The sequence below is a fragment of the Oncorhynchus clarkii genome, chromosome 19 (assembly GCF_045791955.1).
Source record: "Oncorhynchus clarkii lewisi isolate Uvic-CL-2024 chromosome 19, UVic_Ocla_1.0, whole genome shotgun sequence".
Lineage (NCBI taxonomy): Eukaryota > Metazoa > Chordata > Actinopteri > Salmoniformes > Salmonidae > Oncorhynchus > Oncorhynchus clarkii.
The window spans coordinates 1496984-1515467 of NC_092165.1; the positions used below are offsets into that span (position 1 = coordinate 1496984).

The 18484-nt window shown below is 63.5% G+C and overlaps 1 protein-coding gene across 1 annotated transcript in view; it reads left to right on the top strand.

Moving 5' to 3' along the window:
• Positions 1 to 2763: 2763 nt before the first annotated feature.
• Positions 2764 to 18484, top strand: part of LOC139375505 (S-layer protein-like) — a 17423-nt gene continuing 1702 nt past the window's right edge. The window contains exons 1-19 of the mRNA XM_071117337.1: positions 2764 to 2833; positions 6433 to 6567; positions 8323 to 8484; positions 8539 to 8673; positions 9376 to 9483; positions 9709 to 9834; positions 10051 to 10158; positions 10240 to 10563; positions 10915 to 11085; positions 11347 to 11454; positions 11752 to 12183; positions 12292 to 12426; positions 12832 to 12966; positions 13669 to 13803; positions 14443 to 14793; positions 15226 to 15468; positions 15739 to 16089; positions 17575 to 17709; positions 17845 to 18060. Coding sequence (XP_070973438.1) covers positions 2764 to 2833; positions 6433 to 6567; positions 8323 to 8484; positions 8539 to 8673; positions 9376 to 9483; positions 9709 to 9834; positions 10051 to 10158; positions 10240 to 10563; positions 10915 to 11085; positions 11347 to 11454; positions 11752 to 12183; positions 12292 to 12426; positions 12832 to 12966; positions 13669 to 13803; positions 14443 to 14793; positions 15226 to 15468; positions 15739 to 16089; positions 17575 to 17709; positions 17845 to 18060 — 3580 coding nt within the window. The remainder of the gene's footprint in view (positions 2834 to 6432; positions 6568 to 8322; positions 8485 to 8538; positions 8674 to 9375; positions 9484 to 9708; positions 9835 to 10050; positions 10159 to 10239; positions 10564 to 10914; positions 11086 to 11346; positions 11455 to 11751; positions 12184 to 12291; positions 12427 to 12831; positions 12967 to 13668; positions 13804 to 14442; positions 14794 to 15225; positions 15469 to 15738; positions 16090 to 17574; positions 17710 to 17844; positions 18061 to 18484) is intronic.

Sequence of the window (18484 nt, forward strand, 5' to 3'; positions counted from 1 at the left end):
TACGTTAAGAACTGACTGATTTACACAGGGTTGAATGCACTATGTCTATCAAACTGCAGGCAGGGTATGGGTAAACACTTTTAGGGTGATTTTAACCACTTCCGGTTGGTCCAGGAAGCTTAGAATCAACACAGGTAGACCTCATAGTGGCCTGATGGACTGGTACCGAAGACAGGTTCATACGGCATTCATAACCCATATAGACTTCAGGTTGAATTTAGGAGTGTAGGCAATGTATTCCTATGGGGAGAGAAGTCAATGCAAAATGTTTGATGTAAACACCTTCTTTTAACTATTAAGGGTTAATGCCACACGGTCAAGGTTAGGCTTGCACGGATCGGGAGGACCTTAGGAACATTCCTGTGGTGGAATTTTTCTTCTCACCCTAACGGTTTTCTCACTCTCACCCAAAATCAAATGACGTTGTGAGGCAGGCTTCATTTTGGGCCTACTATTCTAATGGTCGCTGCGCCTAGACCGAGCGAGCTACGGTCAAGCGGGATATCTCGTTGAACTCGGCACGGCCTAGGGATTATTGTAATGCCTATTCCTGCTCTCTGTGTCTTTAAGCACTGCACTTTATCACTCCATCCTTCCTGTGTGTGTGTGAGGGAGCTTTTCTTTGACATCTGTTGGGAGAAATGACTGATTTACAGTTCAGAAGGGTTACCTAGTCACCCATATGAAGTTTTGGAGAGATGTGACTTTTTTAACCCTTCGAAACAGACAGTGTGACCCAATTAAAGGCACTTCTGGTTGGCACAGGAAGCTATAAGTAAACTCATATCCTGATTGGGGTATGCCTTTACATAATCCTGAGTTTTAAGTCTTTACGTTAAGAACTGAGTTATTTACGGAGGGTTTAGTATGTGTGTGTTATTTCAGAAAATCATAGAAAATCACAGAAATCTCGCAGAGCTCCGCAGCACACTTTAAAAAGATTCGTATGAACACCCTGCAACTGGATCTGTAACCGTTGAAAAAAAAAAAGCCTATTTGTGACCATCACCAATTTGTCATTGTTCCGTTTCTCTTAAATGACGATAGATAAATGGCTGGTTCTTTTTTTATTGACACCGGAGGCTCCTTGACTTTGACCTGAAGTGGAAAAATAATTTCTCTATTTCCATTTTGGACCTTTAATCCCAGAAAAATGGCCATAACTCAAAAACCGTTGAGGCCTAGACGCCATCTTGTTCGGGGCCAACTGCCCATTATGCCAAACCTACGCTCACCAAGTTTCGGCTTCAAAATATTTTCAGGCCCCGTCGTGATTCGTGATGTTTTGCCAAATTGCCATATGATTCCGTATGCCCTCTTGTGGGAATTTCCGGGATAGCGGAAATATGGTCCAAAACTTGTTTATTTTATGAAACGGAAACCGAATGTCCGACAAAGTTCATTTGATGACTTCCCGGTAGGTCCGGCCCTACCGCACGGCCCGACGCCGACCGCGAATTTTACAAACGTTTTCGGACGTCTGGTAAGGGACCGTACATTTGCAATATGGACTTTCTCACTAACTATACACGAAATGCCAAAATGTTCCCTTAAGGTATGTAATTTGAAAGATAAGGGCCTCGCTTCAATCAAATCAGTTCTAACCACACATGCATATGCTGGTCGGAGGAGTCACTGCATTGGAGCTGTCCAATCGGTGAGCAGCTGCTCTTGATCGTTGTCACGAAGCCACACCCACTGGCATTAGAAGTTCAGAACGAGGAAGTGGTATGGAAATAATAACTCTCAAATTTAATTTGTGCTTTAAGCAGCTAATGAATCTTAAAGCTAGAGTCCTTATTAACTGAAATAATAACAAATTAACACCTGTTCTATGTTTTTTTTGGTAATAAAAATGTGACCACTCTCAAATTCATAGACAGAGCTATGGATGCCAGGACTGACCATCCATGATATCAGAATTATAGTTTTAATCATGTTTTAAAGCTGTACAGTGTTTGTTTGCATTGTTTAGAAACATTGGGGTAAAACAAGCTTATATTTTGGGTTCTGATGGGGTACGACAGACTCATGAGGTATTCATATGTTATATTCTTCTAGAATCAATGGGTAGATATAATTAATTTATAAGTAAAAAAATGTGTGTAGCAACTAAGGATTCTAGCTTTAAGGCTGTATCTATGAGAGCTGGGAAACTGTTGATTGGTTAAACCAATGCCACAGCTGCTATGCCCCAGGCTATTGGTTAGCCAGCAGCTATCAGAGCCACAGCAGCTATGCCCCAGGCTATTAGCTAGCCTAGTAGCTAGCAGAGCCACAGCGCTATGTCCCAGGCTATTAGCTAGCCAGCAGCTGAACCATTAACAGAGCCAAACTGAGAGGCAAGGCAGCCAGAGAGAAGGAAGTGGGTCGGGGAGCACTTCCTGATGTGGTTGATGACCCTGAAAAAGCAGGAAAAACAGAGATATTGTTCAGTAAATTACAAAAGTGGAGTGTCTTTTCATGTTTCTGTTCAAATGTTGACTTCGCTCCTATAGATGTGTACGGTGACAGTGAAACAGGGGCGGACTGGGACCAGAAATTGGCCCTGGCATTGTTTTATACTTTTTATTTTTACTTTTTTGTACCCCGTTTTCGTGGTATCCAATTGTTTATAGCTACTATCTTGTCTCATAGCTAAAACTCCCGTACGGGCTCGGGAGAGACGAAGGTTGAAAGTCATGCGTCCTCCGATACACAACCCAACCAAGCCGCACTGCTTCTTAACACAGCGCGCATCCAACCCGGAAGCCAGCCGCACCAATGTGTCGGAGGAAACACCGTGCAACCTTTGTTAGCACGCACTGCCCCCGGCCCGCCACAGGAGTCGCTGGTGTGTATAGATGTGTACGGTGACAGTGAAAAAAAAATCCTAAATTATTATTACCAGCCCATCTGGCCATTTGCCCAAAATGCCAGATGACCAGTCCGCACCTGGAGATTAATACTTACCAGCACTGATGGTGGTGACAGCTGCTGCAGGGGCGGTGGTGGTGCCAGCTGCTGCAGGGGCGGTGGTGGTGGTGACAGCTGCTGCAGGGGCGGTGGTGGTGGTGACAGCTGCTGCAGGGGCGGTGGTGGTGGTGACAGCTGCTGCAGGGGCGGTGGTGGTGGTGACAGCTGCTGCAGGGGCGGTGGTGGTGGTGACAGCTGCTGCAGGGGCGGTGGTGGTGGTGACAGCTGCTGCAGGGGCGATGGTGGTGGTGACAGCTGCTGCAGGGGCGGTGGTGGTGGTGACAGCTGCTGCAGGGGCGGTGGTGGTGGTGACAGCTGCTGCAGGGGTGGTGGTGGTGGTGACAGCTGCTGCAGGGGTGGTGGTGGTGGTGACAGCTGCTGCAGGGGCGGTGGTGGTGACAGCTGCTGCAGGGGTGGTGGTGGTGGTGACAGCTGCTGCAGGGGTGGTGGTGGTGGTGACAGCTGCTGCAGGGGCGGTGGTGGTGACAGCTGCTGCAGGGGTGGTGGTGGTGGTGACAGCTGCTGCAGGGGTGGTGGTGGTGACAGCTGCTGCAGGAGCGGTGGTGGTGACAGCTGCTGCAGGAACGGTGGTGGTGACAGCTGCTGCAGGAACGGTGGTGGTGACAGCTGCTGCAGGGGCGGTGGTGGTGGTGACAGCTGCTGCAGGGGCGGTGGTGGTGGTGACAGCTGCTGCAGGGGCGGTGGTGGTGGTGACAGCTGCTGCAGGGGCGGTGGTGGTGGTGACAGCTGCTGCAGGAACGGTGGTGGTGACAGCTGCTGCAGGAACGGTGGTGGTGACAGCTGCTGCAGGGGCGGTGGTGGTGGTGACAGCTGCTGCAGGGGCGGTGGTGGTGGTGACAGCTGCTGCAGGGGCGGTGGTGGTGGTGACAGCTGCTGCAGGGGTGGTGGTGGTGGTGACAGCTGCTGCAGGGGTGGTGGTGGTGGTGACAGCTGCTGCAGGGGCGGTGGTGGTGACAGCTGCTGCAGGGGCGGTGGTGGTGACAGCTGCTGCAGGGGTGGTGGTGGTGACAGGTGCTGCAGGGGTGGTGGTGGTGGTGACAGCTGCTGCAGGGGTGGTGGTGGTGGTGACAGCTGCTGCAGGGGTGGTGGTGGTGACAGCTGCTGCAGGAGCGGTGGTGGTGACAGCTGCTGCAGGAGCGGTGGTGGTGACAGCTGCTGCAGGAACGGTGGTGGTGACAGCTGCTGCAGGAACGGTGGTGGTGACAGCTGCTGCAGGGGCGGTGGTGGTGGTGACAGCTGCTGCAGGGGCGGTGGTGGTGGTGACAGCTGCTGCAGGGGCGGTGGTGGTGGTGACAGCTGCTGCAGGGGCGGTGGTGGTGGTGACAGCTGCTGCAGGAACGGTGGTGGTGACAGCTGCTGCAGGAACGGTGGTGGTGACAGCTGCTGCAGGGGCGGTGGTGGTGGTGACAGCTGCTGCAGGGGCGGTGGTGGTGGTGACAGCTGCTGCAGGGGCGGTGGTGGTGGTGACAGCTGCTGCAGGGGTGGTGGTGGTGGTGACAGCTGCTGCAGGGGTGGTGGTGGTGGTGACAGCTGCTGCAGGGGCGGTGGTGGTGACAGCTGCTGCAGGGGCGGTGGTGGTGACAGCTGCTGCAGGGGTGGTGGTGGTGACAGGTGCTGCAGGGGTGGTGGTGGTGGTGACAGCTGCTGCAGGGGTGGTGGTGGTGGTGACAGCTGCTGCAGGGGTGGTGGTGGTGACAGCTGCTGCAGGAGCGGTGGTGGTGACAGCTGCTGCAGGAACGGTGGTGGTGACAGCTGCTGCAGGAACGGTGGTGGTGACAGCTGCTGCAGGGGCGGTGGTGGTGGTGACAGCTGCTGCAGGGGCGGTGGTGGTGGTGACAGCTGCTGCAGGGGCGGTGGTGGTGGTGACAGCTGCTGCAGGAACGGTGGTGGTGACAGCTGCTGCATGAGCAGTGGTGGTGACAGCTGCTGCAGGAGTGGTGGTGGTGACAGCTGCTGCAGGAACGGTGGTGGTGACAGCTGCTGCAGGGGCGGTGGTGGTGGTGACAGCTGCTGCAGGGGTGGTGGTGGTAACAGCTGCTGCAGGAGCGGTGGTGGTGACAGCTGCTGCAGGAGCCGTGGTGGTGACAGCTGCTGCAGGAGTGGTGGTGGTGACAGCTGCTGCAGGAACGGTGGTGGTGACAGCTGCTGCAGGGGCGGTGGTGGTGGTGACAGCTGCTGCAGGGGTGGTGGTGGTAACAGCTGCTGCAGGGGTGGTGGTGGTGACAGCTGCTGCAGGGGCGGTAGTGGTGACAGCTGCTGCAGGGGTGGTGGTGGTGGTGACAGCTGCTGCAGGAACGGTGGTGGTGGTGACAGCTGCTGCAGGGGTGGTGGTGGTGGTGACAGCTGCTGCAGGGGTGGTGGTGGTGACAGGTGCTGCAGGGGTGGTGGTGGTGACAGCTGCTGCAGGAGCGGTGGTGGTGACAGCTGCTGCAGGGACGGTTGTGGTGACAGCTGCTGCAGGGACGGTTGTGGTGGTGACAGCTGCTGCAGGGGTGGTGGTGGTAACAGCTGCTGCAGGAGCGGTGGTGGTGGTGACAGCTGCTGCAGGGGCGGTGGTGGTGACAGCTGCTGCAGGGGCAGTGGTGGTCACAGCTGCTGCAGGGGAGGTGGTGGTGACAGCTGCTGCAGGGGAGGTGGTGGTGACAGCTGCTGCAGGGACGGTTGTGGTGACAGCTGCTGCAGGACGGGTGGTGGTGACAGCTGCTGCAGGGGCGGTGGTGGTGACAGCTGCTGCAGGGGCGGTGGTGGTGACAGCTGCTGCAGGGGCAGTAGTGGTGACAGCTACTGCAGGGGCGGTGGTGGTGACAGCTGCTGCAGGGGCGGTGGTGGTGACAGGTGCTGCAGGGGCGGTGGTGGTCACAGCTGCTGCAGGGGCGGTGGTGGTGACAGCTACTGCAGGGGCGGTGGTTGTGGCAGCTGCTGCAGGGGCAGTGGTGGTGACAGCTGCAGCAGGGGCGGTGGTGGTGACAGGTGCTGCAGGGGCGGTCGTGGTGACAGGTGCTGCAGGGGCGGTGGTGGTGACAGGTGCTGCAGTACGGGTGGTGGTGACAGCTGCTGCAGGGGCAGTGGTGGTGACAGGTGCTGCAGGGGCGGTGGTGGTGACAGCTACTGCAGGGGCGGTGGTTGTGGCAGCTGCTGCAGGGGCAGTGGTGGTGACAGCTGCTGCAGGACTGGTGGTGGTGACAGCTGCTGCAGGGGCGGTGGTGGTGACAGCTGCTGCAGGGGCGGTGGTGGTGACAGGTGCTGCAGGGGCAGTGGTGGTGACAGCTGCTGCAGGGGCGGTGGTGGTGACAGCTGCTGCAGGGGCAGTAGTGGTCACAGCTGCTGCAGGGGCGGTGGTGGTGACAGGTGCTGCAGGGGCGGTGGTGGTGACAGCTACTGCAGGGGCGGTGGTTGTGGCAGCTGCTGCAGGGGCAGTGGTGGTGACAGCTGCAGCAGGGGCGGTGGTGGTGACAGGTGCTGCAGGGGCGGTGGTGGTGACAGCTACTGCAGGGGCGGTGGTGGCGACAGGTGCTGGAGGGGCAGTGGTGGTGACAGGTGCTGCAGGGGCGGTGGTGGTGACAGGTGCTGCAGGGGCGGTGGTGGTGACAGGTGCTGCAGGGGCGGTGGTGGTGACAGGTGCTGCAGGGGCGGTGGTGGTGACAGCTACTGCAGGGGCGGTGGTTGTGGCAGCTGCTGCAGGGGCGGTGGTGGTGACAGGTGCTGCAGGGGCGGTGGTGGTGACAGGTGCTGCAGGGGCGGTGGTGGTGACAGGTGCTGCAGGGGCGGTGGTGGTGACAGGTGCTGCAGGGGCGGTGGTGGTGACAGGTGCTGCAGGGGCGGTGGTGGTGACAGGTGCTGCAGGGGTGGTGGTGGTGACAGGTGCTGCAGGGGCGGTGGTGGTGACAGGTGCTGCAGGGGCGGTGGTGGTGACAGGTGCTGCAGGGGCGGTGGTGGTGACAGCTACTGCAGGGGCGGTGGTTGTGGCAGCTGCTGCAGGGGCAGTGGTGGTGACAGCTGCAGCAGGGGCGGTGGTGGTGACAGGTGCTGCAGGGGCGGTGGTGGTGACAGCTACTGCAGGGGCGGTCGTGGCGACAGGTGCTGGAGGGGCAGTGGTGGTGACAGCTGCTGCAGGGGCGGTGGTGGTGACAGCTGCTGCAGGGGCAGTAGTGGTCACAGCTGCTGCAGGGGCGGTGGTGGTGACAGGTGCTGCAGGGGCGGTGGTGGTGACAGCTACTGCAGGGGTGGTGGTGGTGACAGGTGCTGCAGGGGCGGTGGTGGTGACAGGTGCTGCAGGGGCGGTGGTGGTCACAGCTGCTGCAGGGGCGGTGGTGGTGACAGGTGCTGCAGGGGCGGTGGTGGTGACAGGTGCTGCAGGGGTGGTGGTGGTGACAGGTGCTGCAGGGGCGGTGGTGGTGACAGCTGCTGCAGGGCCGTTGGTGGTGACAGCTGCTGCAGGGGTGGTGGTTGTCACAGCTGCTGCATGAGCGGTGGTGGTGACAGCTGCTGCAGGGGCGGTGGTGGTCACAGCTGCTGCAGGTGCGGTGGTGGTGACAGGTGCTGCAGGGGCGGTGGTGGTAAAAGGTGCTGCAGGGGCGGTGGTGGTCACAGCTGCTGCAGGTGCGGTGGTGGTGACAGGTGCTGCAGGGGCGGTGGTGGTGACAGGTGCTGCAGGGGCGGTGGTGGTGACAGGTGCTGCAGGGGCGGTGGTGGTGACAGCTACTGCAGGGGCGGTGGTGGTGACAGGTGCTGCAGGGGCAGTGGTGGTAAAAGGTGCTGCAGGGGCAGTGGTGGTGACAGGTGCTGCAGGGGCGGTGGTGGTGACAGGTGCTGCAGGGGCGGTGGTGGTGACAGCTACTGCAGGGGCGGTGGTGGTGACAGGTGCTGCAGGGGCAGTGGTGGTAAAAGGTGCTGCAGGGGCAGTGGTGGTGACAGGTGCTGCAGGGGCGGTGGTGGTGATAGGTGCTGCAGGGGCGGTGGTGGTGACAGCTGCTGCATGAGCGGTGGTGGTGACAGCTGCTGCAGGGGTGGTGGTGGTGACAGGTGCTGCAGGGGCGGTGGTGGTGACAGGTGCTGCAGGGGCGGTGGTGGTGACAGCTGCTGCAGGGGCAGTGGTGGTGACAGGTGCTGCAGGGGCGGTGGTGGTGACAGGTGCTGCAGGGGCGGTGGTGGTGACAGCTACTGCAGGGGCGGTGGTGGTGACAGGTGCTGCAGGGGCGGTGGTGGTGACAGGTGCTGCAGGGGCGGTGGAGGTGACAGGTGCTGCAGGGGCGGTGGTGGTGACAGGTGCTGCAGGGGTGGTGGTGGTGACAGGTGCTGCAGGGGCGGTGGAGGTGACAGGTGCTGCAGGGGTGGTGGTGGTGACAGGTGCTGCAGGGGCGGTGGAGGTGACAGGTGCTGCAGGGGTGGTGGTGGTGACAGGTGCTGCAGGGGCAGTAGTGGTCACAGCTGCTGCAGGTGCGGTGGTGGTGATAGGTGCTGCAGGGGCGGTGGTGGTGACAGCTGCTGCAGGGGCAGTGGTGGTGACAGGTGCTGCAGGGGCGGTGGTGGTGACAGGTGCTGCAGGGGTGGTGGTGGTGACAGGTGCTGCAGGGGCGGTGGTGGTGACAGCTGCTGCAGGGGTGGTGGTGGTCACAGCTGCTGCAGGTGCGGTGGTGGTGATAGGTACTGCAGGGGCAGTGGTGGTGACAGGTGCTGCAGGGGTGGTGGTGGTGACAGGTGCTGCAGGGGCGGTGGTGGTGACAGCTGCTGCAGGGCCGTTGGTGGTGACAGCTGCTGCAGGGGTGGTGGTTGTCACAGCTGCTGCATGAGCGGTGGTGGTGACAGCTGCTGCAGGGGCGGAGGTGGTGACAGGTGCTGCAGGGGCGGTGGTGGTCACAGCTGCTGCATGAGCGGTGGTGGTGACAGCTGCTGCAGGGGCGGAGGTGGTGACAGCTGCTGCAGGGGCGGTGGAGGTGACAGGTGCTGCAGGGGCGGTGGTGGTGACAGGTGCTGCAGGGGTGGTGGTGGTGACAGGTGCTGCAGGGGCGGTGGAGGTGACAGGTGCTGCAGGGGTGGTGGTGGTGACAGCTGCTGCAGGGGCGGTGGTGGTGACAGGTGCTGCAGGGGCGGTGGAGGTGACAGGTGCTGCAGGGGTGGTGGTGGTGACAGGTGCTGCAGGGGCAGTAGTGGTCACAGCTGCTGCAGGTGCGGTGGTGGTGATAGGTGCTGCAGGGGCGGTGGTGGTGACAGCTGCTGCATGAGCGGTGGTGGTGACAGCTGCTGCAGGGGTGGTGGTGGTGACAGCTGCTGCAGGGGCGGTGGTGGTGACAGGTGCTGCAGGGGCGGTGGTGGTGACAGCTGCTGCAGGGGCAGTGGTGGTGACAGGTGCTGCAGGGGCGGTGGTGGTGACAGGTGCTGCAGGGGCGGTGGTGGTGACAGCTACTGCAGGGGCGGTGGTGGTGACAGGTGCTGCAGGGGCGGTGGTGGTGACAGGTGCTGCAGGGGCGGTGGAGGTGAATGCTGCTGCAGAGGCGGTGGTGGTGACAGGTGCTGCAAGGGCAGTGGTGGTGACAGCTGCTGCAGGGGCAGTAGTGGTCACAGCTGCTGCAGAGGCGGTGGTGGTGACAGCTGCTGCAAAGGCGGTGGTGGTGACAGGTGCTGCAAAGGCGGTGGTGGTGACAGCTACTGCAGGGGCGGTGGTTGTGGCAGCTGCTGCAGGGGCGGTGGTGGTGACAGGTGCTGCAGGGGCGGTGGTGGTGACAGCTGCTGCAGAGGCGGTGGTGGTGACAGCTGCTGCAGGGGCGGTGGTGGTGACAGGTGCTGAAGGGGCGGTGGTGGTGATAGGTGCTGCAAAGGCGGTGGTGGTGACAGCTGCTGCAGGGGCGGTGGTGGTGACAGGTGCTGCAGGGGCGGTGGTGGTGACAGCTGCTGCAGAGGCGGTGGTGGTGACAGGTGCTGCAGGGGCGGTGGTGGTGACAGCTACTGCAGGGGCGGTGGTGGTGACAGGTGCTGCAGGGGCGGTGGTGGTGACAGGTGCTGCAGGGGCGGTGGTGGTGACAGCTGCTGCAGAGGCGGTGGTGGTGACAGCTGCTGCATGAGCGGTGGTGGTGACAGCTGCTACAGGGGCGGTGGTGGTGAAAGGTGCTGCTGGGGCGGTGGTGGTGACAGGTGCTGCAGGGGCGGTGGTGGTGACAGGTGCTGCAGGGGCGGTGGTGGTGACAGGTGCTGCAGGGGCGGTGGTGGTGACAGCTGCTGCAGAGGCGGTGGTGGTGACAGCTGCTGCAGGGGCGGTGGTGGTGACAGGTGCTGCAGGGGCGGTGGTGGTGACAGGTGCTGCAGGGGCGGTGGTGGTGACAGGTACTGCAGGACGGGTGGTGGTACCAGCTGCTGCAGGACGGGTGGTGGTCACAGCTGCTGCAGGGGCGGTGGTGGTGACAGGTGCTGCAAAGGCGGTAGTGGTGACAGCTGCTGCAGGGGCGGTGGTGGTGACAGGTGCTGCAGGGGCGGTGGTTGTCACAGCTGCTGCAGGGGCGGTAGTGGTCACAGCTGCTGCAGGTGCGGTGGTGGTGATAGGTGCTGCAGGGGCGGTGGTGGTGACCGCTGCTGCAGGGGCGGTGGTGGTGACAGGTGCTGCAGGGGCAGTGGTGGTGACAGGTGATGCAGGGGCGGTGGTGGTGACAGCTACTGCAGGGGCGGTGGTGGTGACAGCTGCTGCAGGGGTGGTGGTGGTGACAGCTGCTGCAGGGGCGGTGGTTGTCACAGCTGCTGCAGGGGCGGTGGTGGTGATAGGTGCTGCAGGGGCGGTGGTGGTGACCGCTGCTGCAGGGGCAGTAGTGGTCACAGCTGCTGCAGGGGCGGTGGTGGTACCAGCTACTGCAGGGGCGGTGGTGGTGACAGCTGCTGCAGGGGCGGTGGTGGTGACAGCTGCTGCAGGGGCGGTGGTGGTGACAGGTGCTGCAGGGGCGGTGGTGGTGACAGGTGCTGCAGGGGCGGTGGTGGTGACAGGTGCTGCAGGGGCGGTGGTGGTGACAGCTGCTGCAAAGGCGGTAGTGGTGACAGCTGCTGCAGGGGCGTTGGTGGTGACAGCTGCTGCTGGGGCGGTGGTTGTCACAGCTGCTGCAGGGGTGGTAGTGGTCACAGCTGCTGCAGGTGCGGTGGTGGTGACAGCTGCTGCAGGGGCGTTGGTGGTAACAGCTGCCGCAGGAGTGGTGGTGGTACCAGCTACTGCAGGGGCGGTGGTGGTCACAGCTGCTGCAGGGGCGGTGGTGGTGAAAGGTGCTGCAGGGGCGGTGGTGGTGACAGGTGCTGCAGGGGCGGTGGTGGTGACAGCTACTGCAGGGGCGGTGGTAGTGACAGGTGCTGCAGGGGCAGTAGTGGTGACAGCTGCTGCAGGGGCGGTGGTGGTCACAGCTGCTGCAGGGGTGGTAGTGGTGACAGCTGCTGCAGGTGCGGTGGTGGTGATAGGTGCTGCAGGGGCGGTGGTGGTGACCGCTGCTGCAGGGGCGGTGGTGCTGACAGGTGCTGCAGGGGCAGTGGTGGTGACAGGTGCTGCAGGGGCGGTGGTGGTGACAGCTACTGCAGGGGCGGTGGTTGTGGCAGCTGCTGCAGGGGCAGTGGTGATGGCAGCTGCTGCAGGGGCGGTGGTGGTGACAGCTGCTGCAAGGGCGGTGGTGGTGACAGGTGCTGCAGGGGCAGTGGTGGTGACAGGTGCTGCAGGGGTGGTGGTGGTGACAGGTGCTGCAGGGGCGGTGGTGGTGACAGGTGCTGCAGGGGCAGTGGTGGTGACAGGTGCTGCAGGGGTGGTGGTGGTGACAGCTGCTGCAGTGGCGGTGGTGGTAACAGCTGCTGCAGGACTGGTGGTGGTACCAGCTACTGCAGGGGCTGTGGTGGTGACAGCTGCTGCAGGGGCGGTGCTGGTAACAGCTGCTGCAGGACTGTTGGTGGTACCAGCTACTGCAGGGGCTGTGGTGGTGACAGCTGCTGCAGGGGCGGTGGTGGTGACAGCTGCTGCAGGGGCGGTGGTGGTGACAGGTGCTGCAGGGGCGGTGGTGGTGACAGGTGCTGCAAAGGCGGTAGTGGTGACAGCTGCTGCAGGGGCGTTGGTGGTTACAGCTGCTGCAGGGGCGGTGGTTGTCACAGCTGCTGCAGGGGTGGTAGTGGTCACAGCTGCTGCAGGTGCGGTGGTGGTGATAGGTGCTGCAGGGGCGGTGGTGGTGACCGCTGCTGCAGGGGCGGTGGTGGTGACAGGTGCTGCAGGGGCAGTGGTGGTGACAGGTGCTGCAGGGGCGGTGGTGGTGACAGCTACTGCAGGGGCGGTGGTGGTGACAGCTGCTGCAGGGGTGGTGGTGGTGACAGCTGCTGCAGGGGCGGTGGTTGTCACAGCTGCTGCAGGGGCGGTGGTGGTGATAGGTGCTGCAGGGCGGGTGGTGGTAACAGCTACTGCAGGGGCGGTGGTGGTGACAGCTGCTGCAGGGGCGGTGGTGGTGACAGGTGCTGCAGGGGCGGTGGTGGTGACAGGTGCTGCAGGGGCCGTGGTGGTGACAGCTGCTGCAGGGGCAGTAGTGGTCACAGCTGCTGCAGGGGCGGTAGTGGTGACAGCTGCTGCAGGGGCGGTGGTGGTAACAGCTGCTGCAGGACTGGTGGTGGTACCAGCTACTGCAGGGGCGGTGGTGGTGACAGCTGCTGCAGGGGCGGTGGTGGTGACAGGTGCTGCAGGGGCGGTGGTGGTGACAGGTGCTGCAGGGGCGGTGGTGGTGACAGCTGCTGCAGGGGCGGTGGTGGTGACAGCTGCTGCAGGGGCGGTGGTGGTGACAGGTGCTGCAGGGGCGGTGGTGGTGACAGCTGCTGCAGGGGCGGTGGTGGTGACAGGTGCTGCAGGGGCGGTGGTGGTGACAGGTGCTGCAGGGGCGGTGGTGGTGACAGCTGCTGCAGGGGTGGTGGTGGTGACAGCTGCTGCAGGTGCGATGGTGGTGATAGGAGCTGCAGGGGCGGTGGTGGTGACAGCTGCTGCAGGGGCGGTGGTGGTGACAGGTGCTGCAGGGACGGTGGTGGTGACAGGTGCTGCAGGGGCGGTGGTGGTGACAGCTGCTGCAGGGGCGGTGGTGGTGACAGCTGCTGCATGAGCGGTGGTGGTGACAGCTGCTGCAGGGGCGGTGGTGGTGACAGCTGCTGCAGGGGCGGTGGTGGTGACAGGTGCTGCAGGGGCGGTGGTGGTGACAGGTGCTGCAGGGGCAGTGGTGGTGACAGGTGCTGCAGGGGCGGTGGTGGTGACAGGTGCTGCAGGGGCGGTGGTGGTGACAGCTGCTGCAGAGGCGGTGGTGGTGACAGGTGCTGCAGGGGCGGTGGTGGTGACAGGTGCTGCAGGGGCGGTGGTGGTGACAGGTGCTGCAGGGGCAGTGGTGGTGACAGGTGCTGCAGGGGCGGTGGTGGTGACAGCTACTGCAGGGGCGGTGGTGGTGACAGGTGCTGCAGGGGCGGTGGTGGTGACAGGTGCTGCAGGGGCAGTGGTGGTGACAGGTGCTGCAGGGGCGGTGGTGGTGACAGGTGCTGCAGGGGCGGTGGTGGTGACAGGTGCTGCAGGGGCAGTGGTGGTGACAGCTGCTGCAGGGGCGGTGGTGGTGACAGCTACTGCAGGGGCGGTGGTGGTGACAGGTGCTGCAGGGGCGGTGGTGGTGACAGGTGCTGCAGGGGCGGTGGTGGTGACAGCTGCTGTAGGGGCGGTGGTGGTGACAGCTGCTGCAGGGGCGTTGGTGGTGACAGCTGCTGCAGGGGCGGTGGTGGTGACAGGTGCTGCAGGGGCGTTGGTGGTGATAGGTGCTGCAGGGGCGTTGGTGGTGACAGCTGCTGCAGGGGCGGTGGTGGTGACAGGTGCGGTGGTGGTGACAGGTGCTGCAGGGGCGGTGGTGGTGACAGGTGCTGCAGGGGCGGTGGTGGTGACAGCTGCTGCAGGGGCGGTGGTGGTGACAGCTACTGCAGGGGCGTTGGTGGTGACAGCTGCTGCAGGGGCAGTGGTGGTGGCAGCTGCTGCAGGGGCAGTGGTGGTGGCAGCTGCTGCAGGGGCGGTGGTGGTGAAAGGTGCTGCAGGGGCGGTGGTGGTGACAGGTGCTGCAGGGGCGGTGGTGGTGACAGCTGCTGCAGGGGCGGTGGTGGTGACAGCTGCTGCAGGGGCAGTGGTGGTGACAGCTACTGCAGGGGCGGTGGTTGTGGCAGCTGCTGCAGGGGCAGTGGTGGTGGCAGCTGCTGCAGGGGCGGTGGTGGTGAAAGGTGCTGCAGGGGCGGTGGTGGTGACAGGTGCTGCAGGGGCGGTGGTGGTGACAGCTGCTGCAGGGGCGGTGGTGGTGACAGGTGCTGCAGGGGCGGTGGTGGTGACAGCTGCTGCAGGGGCGGTGGTGGTGACAGGTGCTGCAGGGGTGGTGGTGGTGACAGGTGCTGCAGGGGCGGTGGTGGTGACAGGTGCTGCAGGGGCAGTGGTGGTGACAGGTGCTGCAGGGGTGGTGGTGGTGACAGCTGCTGCAGTGGCGGTGGTGGTAACAGCTGCTGCAGGACTGGTGGTGGTACCAGCTACTGCAGGGGCTGTGGTGGTGACAGCTGCTGCAGGGGCGGTGGTGGTGACAGCTGCTGCAGGGGCGGTGGTGGTGACAGGTGCTGCAGGGGCGGTGGTGGTGACAGGTGCTGCAAAGGCGGTAGTGGTGACAGCTGCTGCAGGGGCGGTGGTGGTGACAGGTGCTGCAGGGGCGGTGGTTGTCACAGCTGCTGCAGGGGCGGTAGTGGTCACAGCTGCTGCAGGTGCGGTGGTGGTGATAGGTGCTGCAGGGGCGGTGGTGGTGACCGCTGCTGCAGGGGCGGTGGTGGTGACAGGTGCTGCAGGGGCAGTGGTGGTGACAGGTGATGCAGGGGCGGTGGTGGTGACAGCTACTGCAGGGGCGGTGGTGGTGACAGCTGCTGCAGGGGTGGTGGTGGTGACAGCTGCTGCAGGGGCGGTGGTTGTCACAGCTGCTGCAGGGGCGGTGGTGGTGATAGGTGCTGCAGGGGCGGTGGTGGTGACCGCTGCTGCAGGGGCAGTAGTGGTCACAGCTGCTGCAGGGGCAGTAGTGGTTACAGCTGCTGCAGGGGCGGTGGTGGTGACAGGTGCTGCAGGACGGGTGGTGGTAACAGCTGCTGCAGGAGTGGTGGTGGTACCAGCTACTGCAGGGGCGGTGGTGGTGACAGCTGCTGCAGGGGCGGTGGTGGTGACAGGTGCTGCAGGGGCGGTGGTGGTGACAGGTGCTGCAGGGGCGGTGGTGGTGACAGGTGCTGCAGGGGCGGTGGTGGTGACAGGTGCTGCAGGGGCGGTGGTGGTGACAGCTGCTGCAAAGGCGGTAGTGGTGACAGCTGCTGCAGGGGCGTTGGTGGTGACAGCTGCTGCTGGGGCGGTGGTTGTCACAGCTGCTGCAGGGGTGGTAGTGGTCACAGCTGCTGCAGGTGCGGTGGTGGTGATAGGTGCTGCAGGGGCGGTGGTGGTGACCGCTGCTGCAGGGGCGGTGGTGGTGACAGGTGCTGCAGGGGCAGTGGTGGTGACAGGTGCTGCAGGGGCGGTGGTGGTGACAGCTACTGCAGGGGCGGTGGTGGTGACAGCTGCTGCAGGGGTGGTGGTGGTGACAGCTGCTGCAGGGGCGGTGGTTGTCACAGCTGCTGCAGGGGCGGTGGTGGTGATAGGTGCTGCAGGGGCGGTGGTGGTGACCGCTGCTGCAGGGGCAGTAGTGGTCACAGCTGCTGCAGGGGCGGTGGTGGTGACAGGTGCTGCAGGGGCAGTGGTGGTGACAGGTGCTGCAGGGGTGGTGGTGGTGACAGCTGCTGCAGTGGCGGTGGTGGTACCAGCTACTGCAGGGGCTGTGGTGGTGACAGCTGCTGCAGGGGCGGTGCTGGTAACAGCTGCTGCAGGACTGTTGGTGGTACCAGCTACTGCAGGGGCGGTGGTGGTGACAGCTGCTGCAGGGGCGGTGGTGGTGACAGGTGCTGCAAAGGCGGTAGTGGTGACAGCTGCTGCAGGGGCGTTGGTGGTTACAGCTGCTGCAGGGGCGGTGGTTGTCACAGCTGCTGCAGGGGTGGTAGTGGTCACAGCTGCTGCAGGTGCGGTGGTGGTGATAGGTGCTGCAGGGGCGGTGGTGGTGACAGGTGCTGCAGGGGCAGTGGTGGTGACAGCTACTGCAGGGGCGGTGGTGGTGACAGCTGCTGCAGGGGCGGTGGTGGTGACAGCTGCTGCAGGGGCGGTGGTTATCACAGCTGCTGCAGGGGCGGTGGTGGTGACAGCTGCTGCAGGACGGGTGGTGGTGACAGCTGCTGCAGGGGCAGTAGTGGTCACAGCTGCTGCAGGGGCGGTGGTGGTGACAGGTGCTGCAGGGGCGGTGGTGGTGACAGGTGCTGCAGGGGCGGTGGTGGTGACAGCTGCTGCAGGACGGGTGGTGGTGACAGGTGCTGCAGGGGCGGTGGTGGTGACAGCTGCTGCAGGGGCGGTGGTGGTGACAGGTGCTGCAGGGGCGGTGGTGGTGACAGGTGCTGCAGGGGCGGTGGTGGTGACAGCTGCTGCAGGGGCGGTGGTGGTGACAGGTGCTGCAGGGGCGGTGGTGGTGACAGGTGCTGCAGGGGCGGTGGTGGTGACAGCTGCTGCAGGGGCGGTGGTGGTGACAGCTGCTGCAGGGGCGGTGGTGGTGACAGCTGCTGCAGGGGCGGTGGTGGTGACAGGTGCTGCAGGGACGGTGGTGGTGACAGGTGCTGCAGGGGCGGTGGTGGTGACAGCTGCTGCAGGGGCGGTGGTGGTGACAGCTGCTGCATGAGCGGTGGTGGTGACAGCTGCTGCAGGGGCGGTGGTGGTGACAGCTGCTGCAGGGGCGGTGGTGGTGACAGGTGCTGCAGGGGCGGTGGTGGTGACAGGTGCTGCAGGGGCAGTGGTGGTGACAGGTGCTGCAGGGGCGGTGGTGGTGACAGGTGCTGCAGGGGCGGTGGTGGTGACAGCTGCTGCAGAGGCGGTGGTGGTGACAGGTGCTGCAGGGGCGGTGGTGGTGACAGGTGCTGCAGGGGCGGTGGTGGTGACAGGTGCTGCAGGGGCGGTGGTGGTGACAGCTGCTGCAGGGGCGGTGGTGGTGACAGGTGCTGCAGGGGCGGTGGTGGTGACAGGTGCTGCAGGGGCGGTGGTGGTGACAGGTGCTGCAGGGGCGGTGGTGGTGACAGCTGCTGCAGAGGCGGTGGTGGTGACAGGTGCTGCAGGGGCGGTGGTGGTGACAGGTGCTGCAGGGGCGGTGGTGGTGACAGGTGCTGCAGGGGCAGTGGTGGTGACAGGTGCTGCAGGGGCGGTGGTGGTGACAGCTACTGCAGGGGCGGTGGTGGTGACAGGTGCTGCAGGGGCGGTGGTGGTGACAGGTGCTGCAGGGTCAGTGGTGGTGACAGGTGCTGCAGGGGCGGTGGTGGTGACAGGTGCTGCAGGGGCGGTGGTGGTGACAGGTGCTGCAGGGGCAGTGGTGGTGACAGCTGCTGCAGGGGCGGTGGTGGTGACAGCTACTGCAGGGGCGGTGGTGGTGACAGGTGCTGCAGGGGCGGTGGTGGTGACAGGTGCTGCAGGGGCGGTGGTGGTGACAGCTGCTGTAGGGGCGGTGGTGGTGATAGGTGCTGCAGGGGCGTTGGTGGTGACAGCTGCTGCAGGGGCGGTGGTGGTGACAGGTGCTGCAGGGGCGTTGGTGGTGATAGGTGCTGCAGGGGCGGTGGTGGTGACAGGTGCTGCAGGGGCGGTGGTGGTGACAGGTGCTGCAGGGGCGGTGGTGGTGACAGGTGCTGCAGGGGCGGTGGTGGTGACAGCTGCTGCAGGGGCGGTGGTGGTGACAGGTGCTGCAGGGGCGGTGGTGGTGACAGGTGCTGCAGGGGCGGTGGTAGTGACAGGTGCTGCAGGGGCGGTGGTAGTGACAGGTGCTGCAGGGGCGGTGGTAGTGACAGGTGCTGCAGGTGCGGTGGTAGTGACAGGTGCTGCAGGGGCGGTGGTGGTGACAGGTGCTGCAGGGGCGGTGGTGGTGACAGGTGCTGCAGGTGCGGTGGTAGTGACAGGTGCTGCAGGGGCGGTGGTAGTGACAGGTGCTGCAGGGACAGTGGTGGTGACAGGTGCTGCAGGGGCGGTGGTGGTGACAGGTGCTGCAGGGGCGGTGGTAGTGACAGGTGCTGCAGGGGCGGTGGTAGTGACAGGTGCTGCAGGGGCAGTGGTAGTGACAGGTGCTGCAGGGGCAGTGGTAGTGACAGGTGCTGCAGGGGCGGTGGTGGTGACAGGTGCTGCAGGGGCGGTGGTGGTGACAGGTGCTGCAGGGGCAGTGGTAGTGACAGGTGCTGCAGGGGCAGTGGTAGTGACAGGTGCTGCAGGGGCGGTGGTGGTGACAGCTGCTGCAGGAGCGGTGGTGTTGACAACATTAAGTCTGACATTTTAAAATCGGAAATTTACAAACTAAAAATGTATTTTTAAAAAACCTTTATACACAACACGTCTGCATTTCCTGCTGTACAGGAAGTGTGCTGCAACAACGGGGGTATGAAA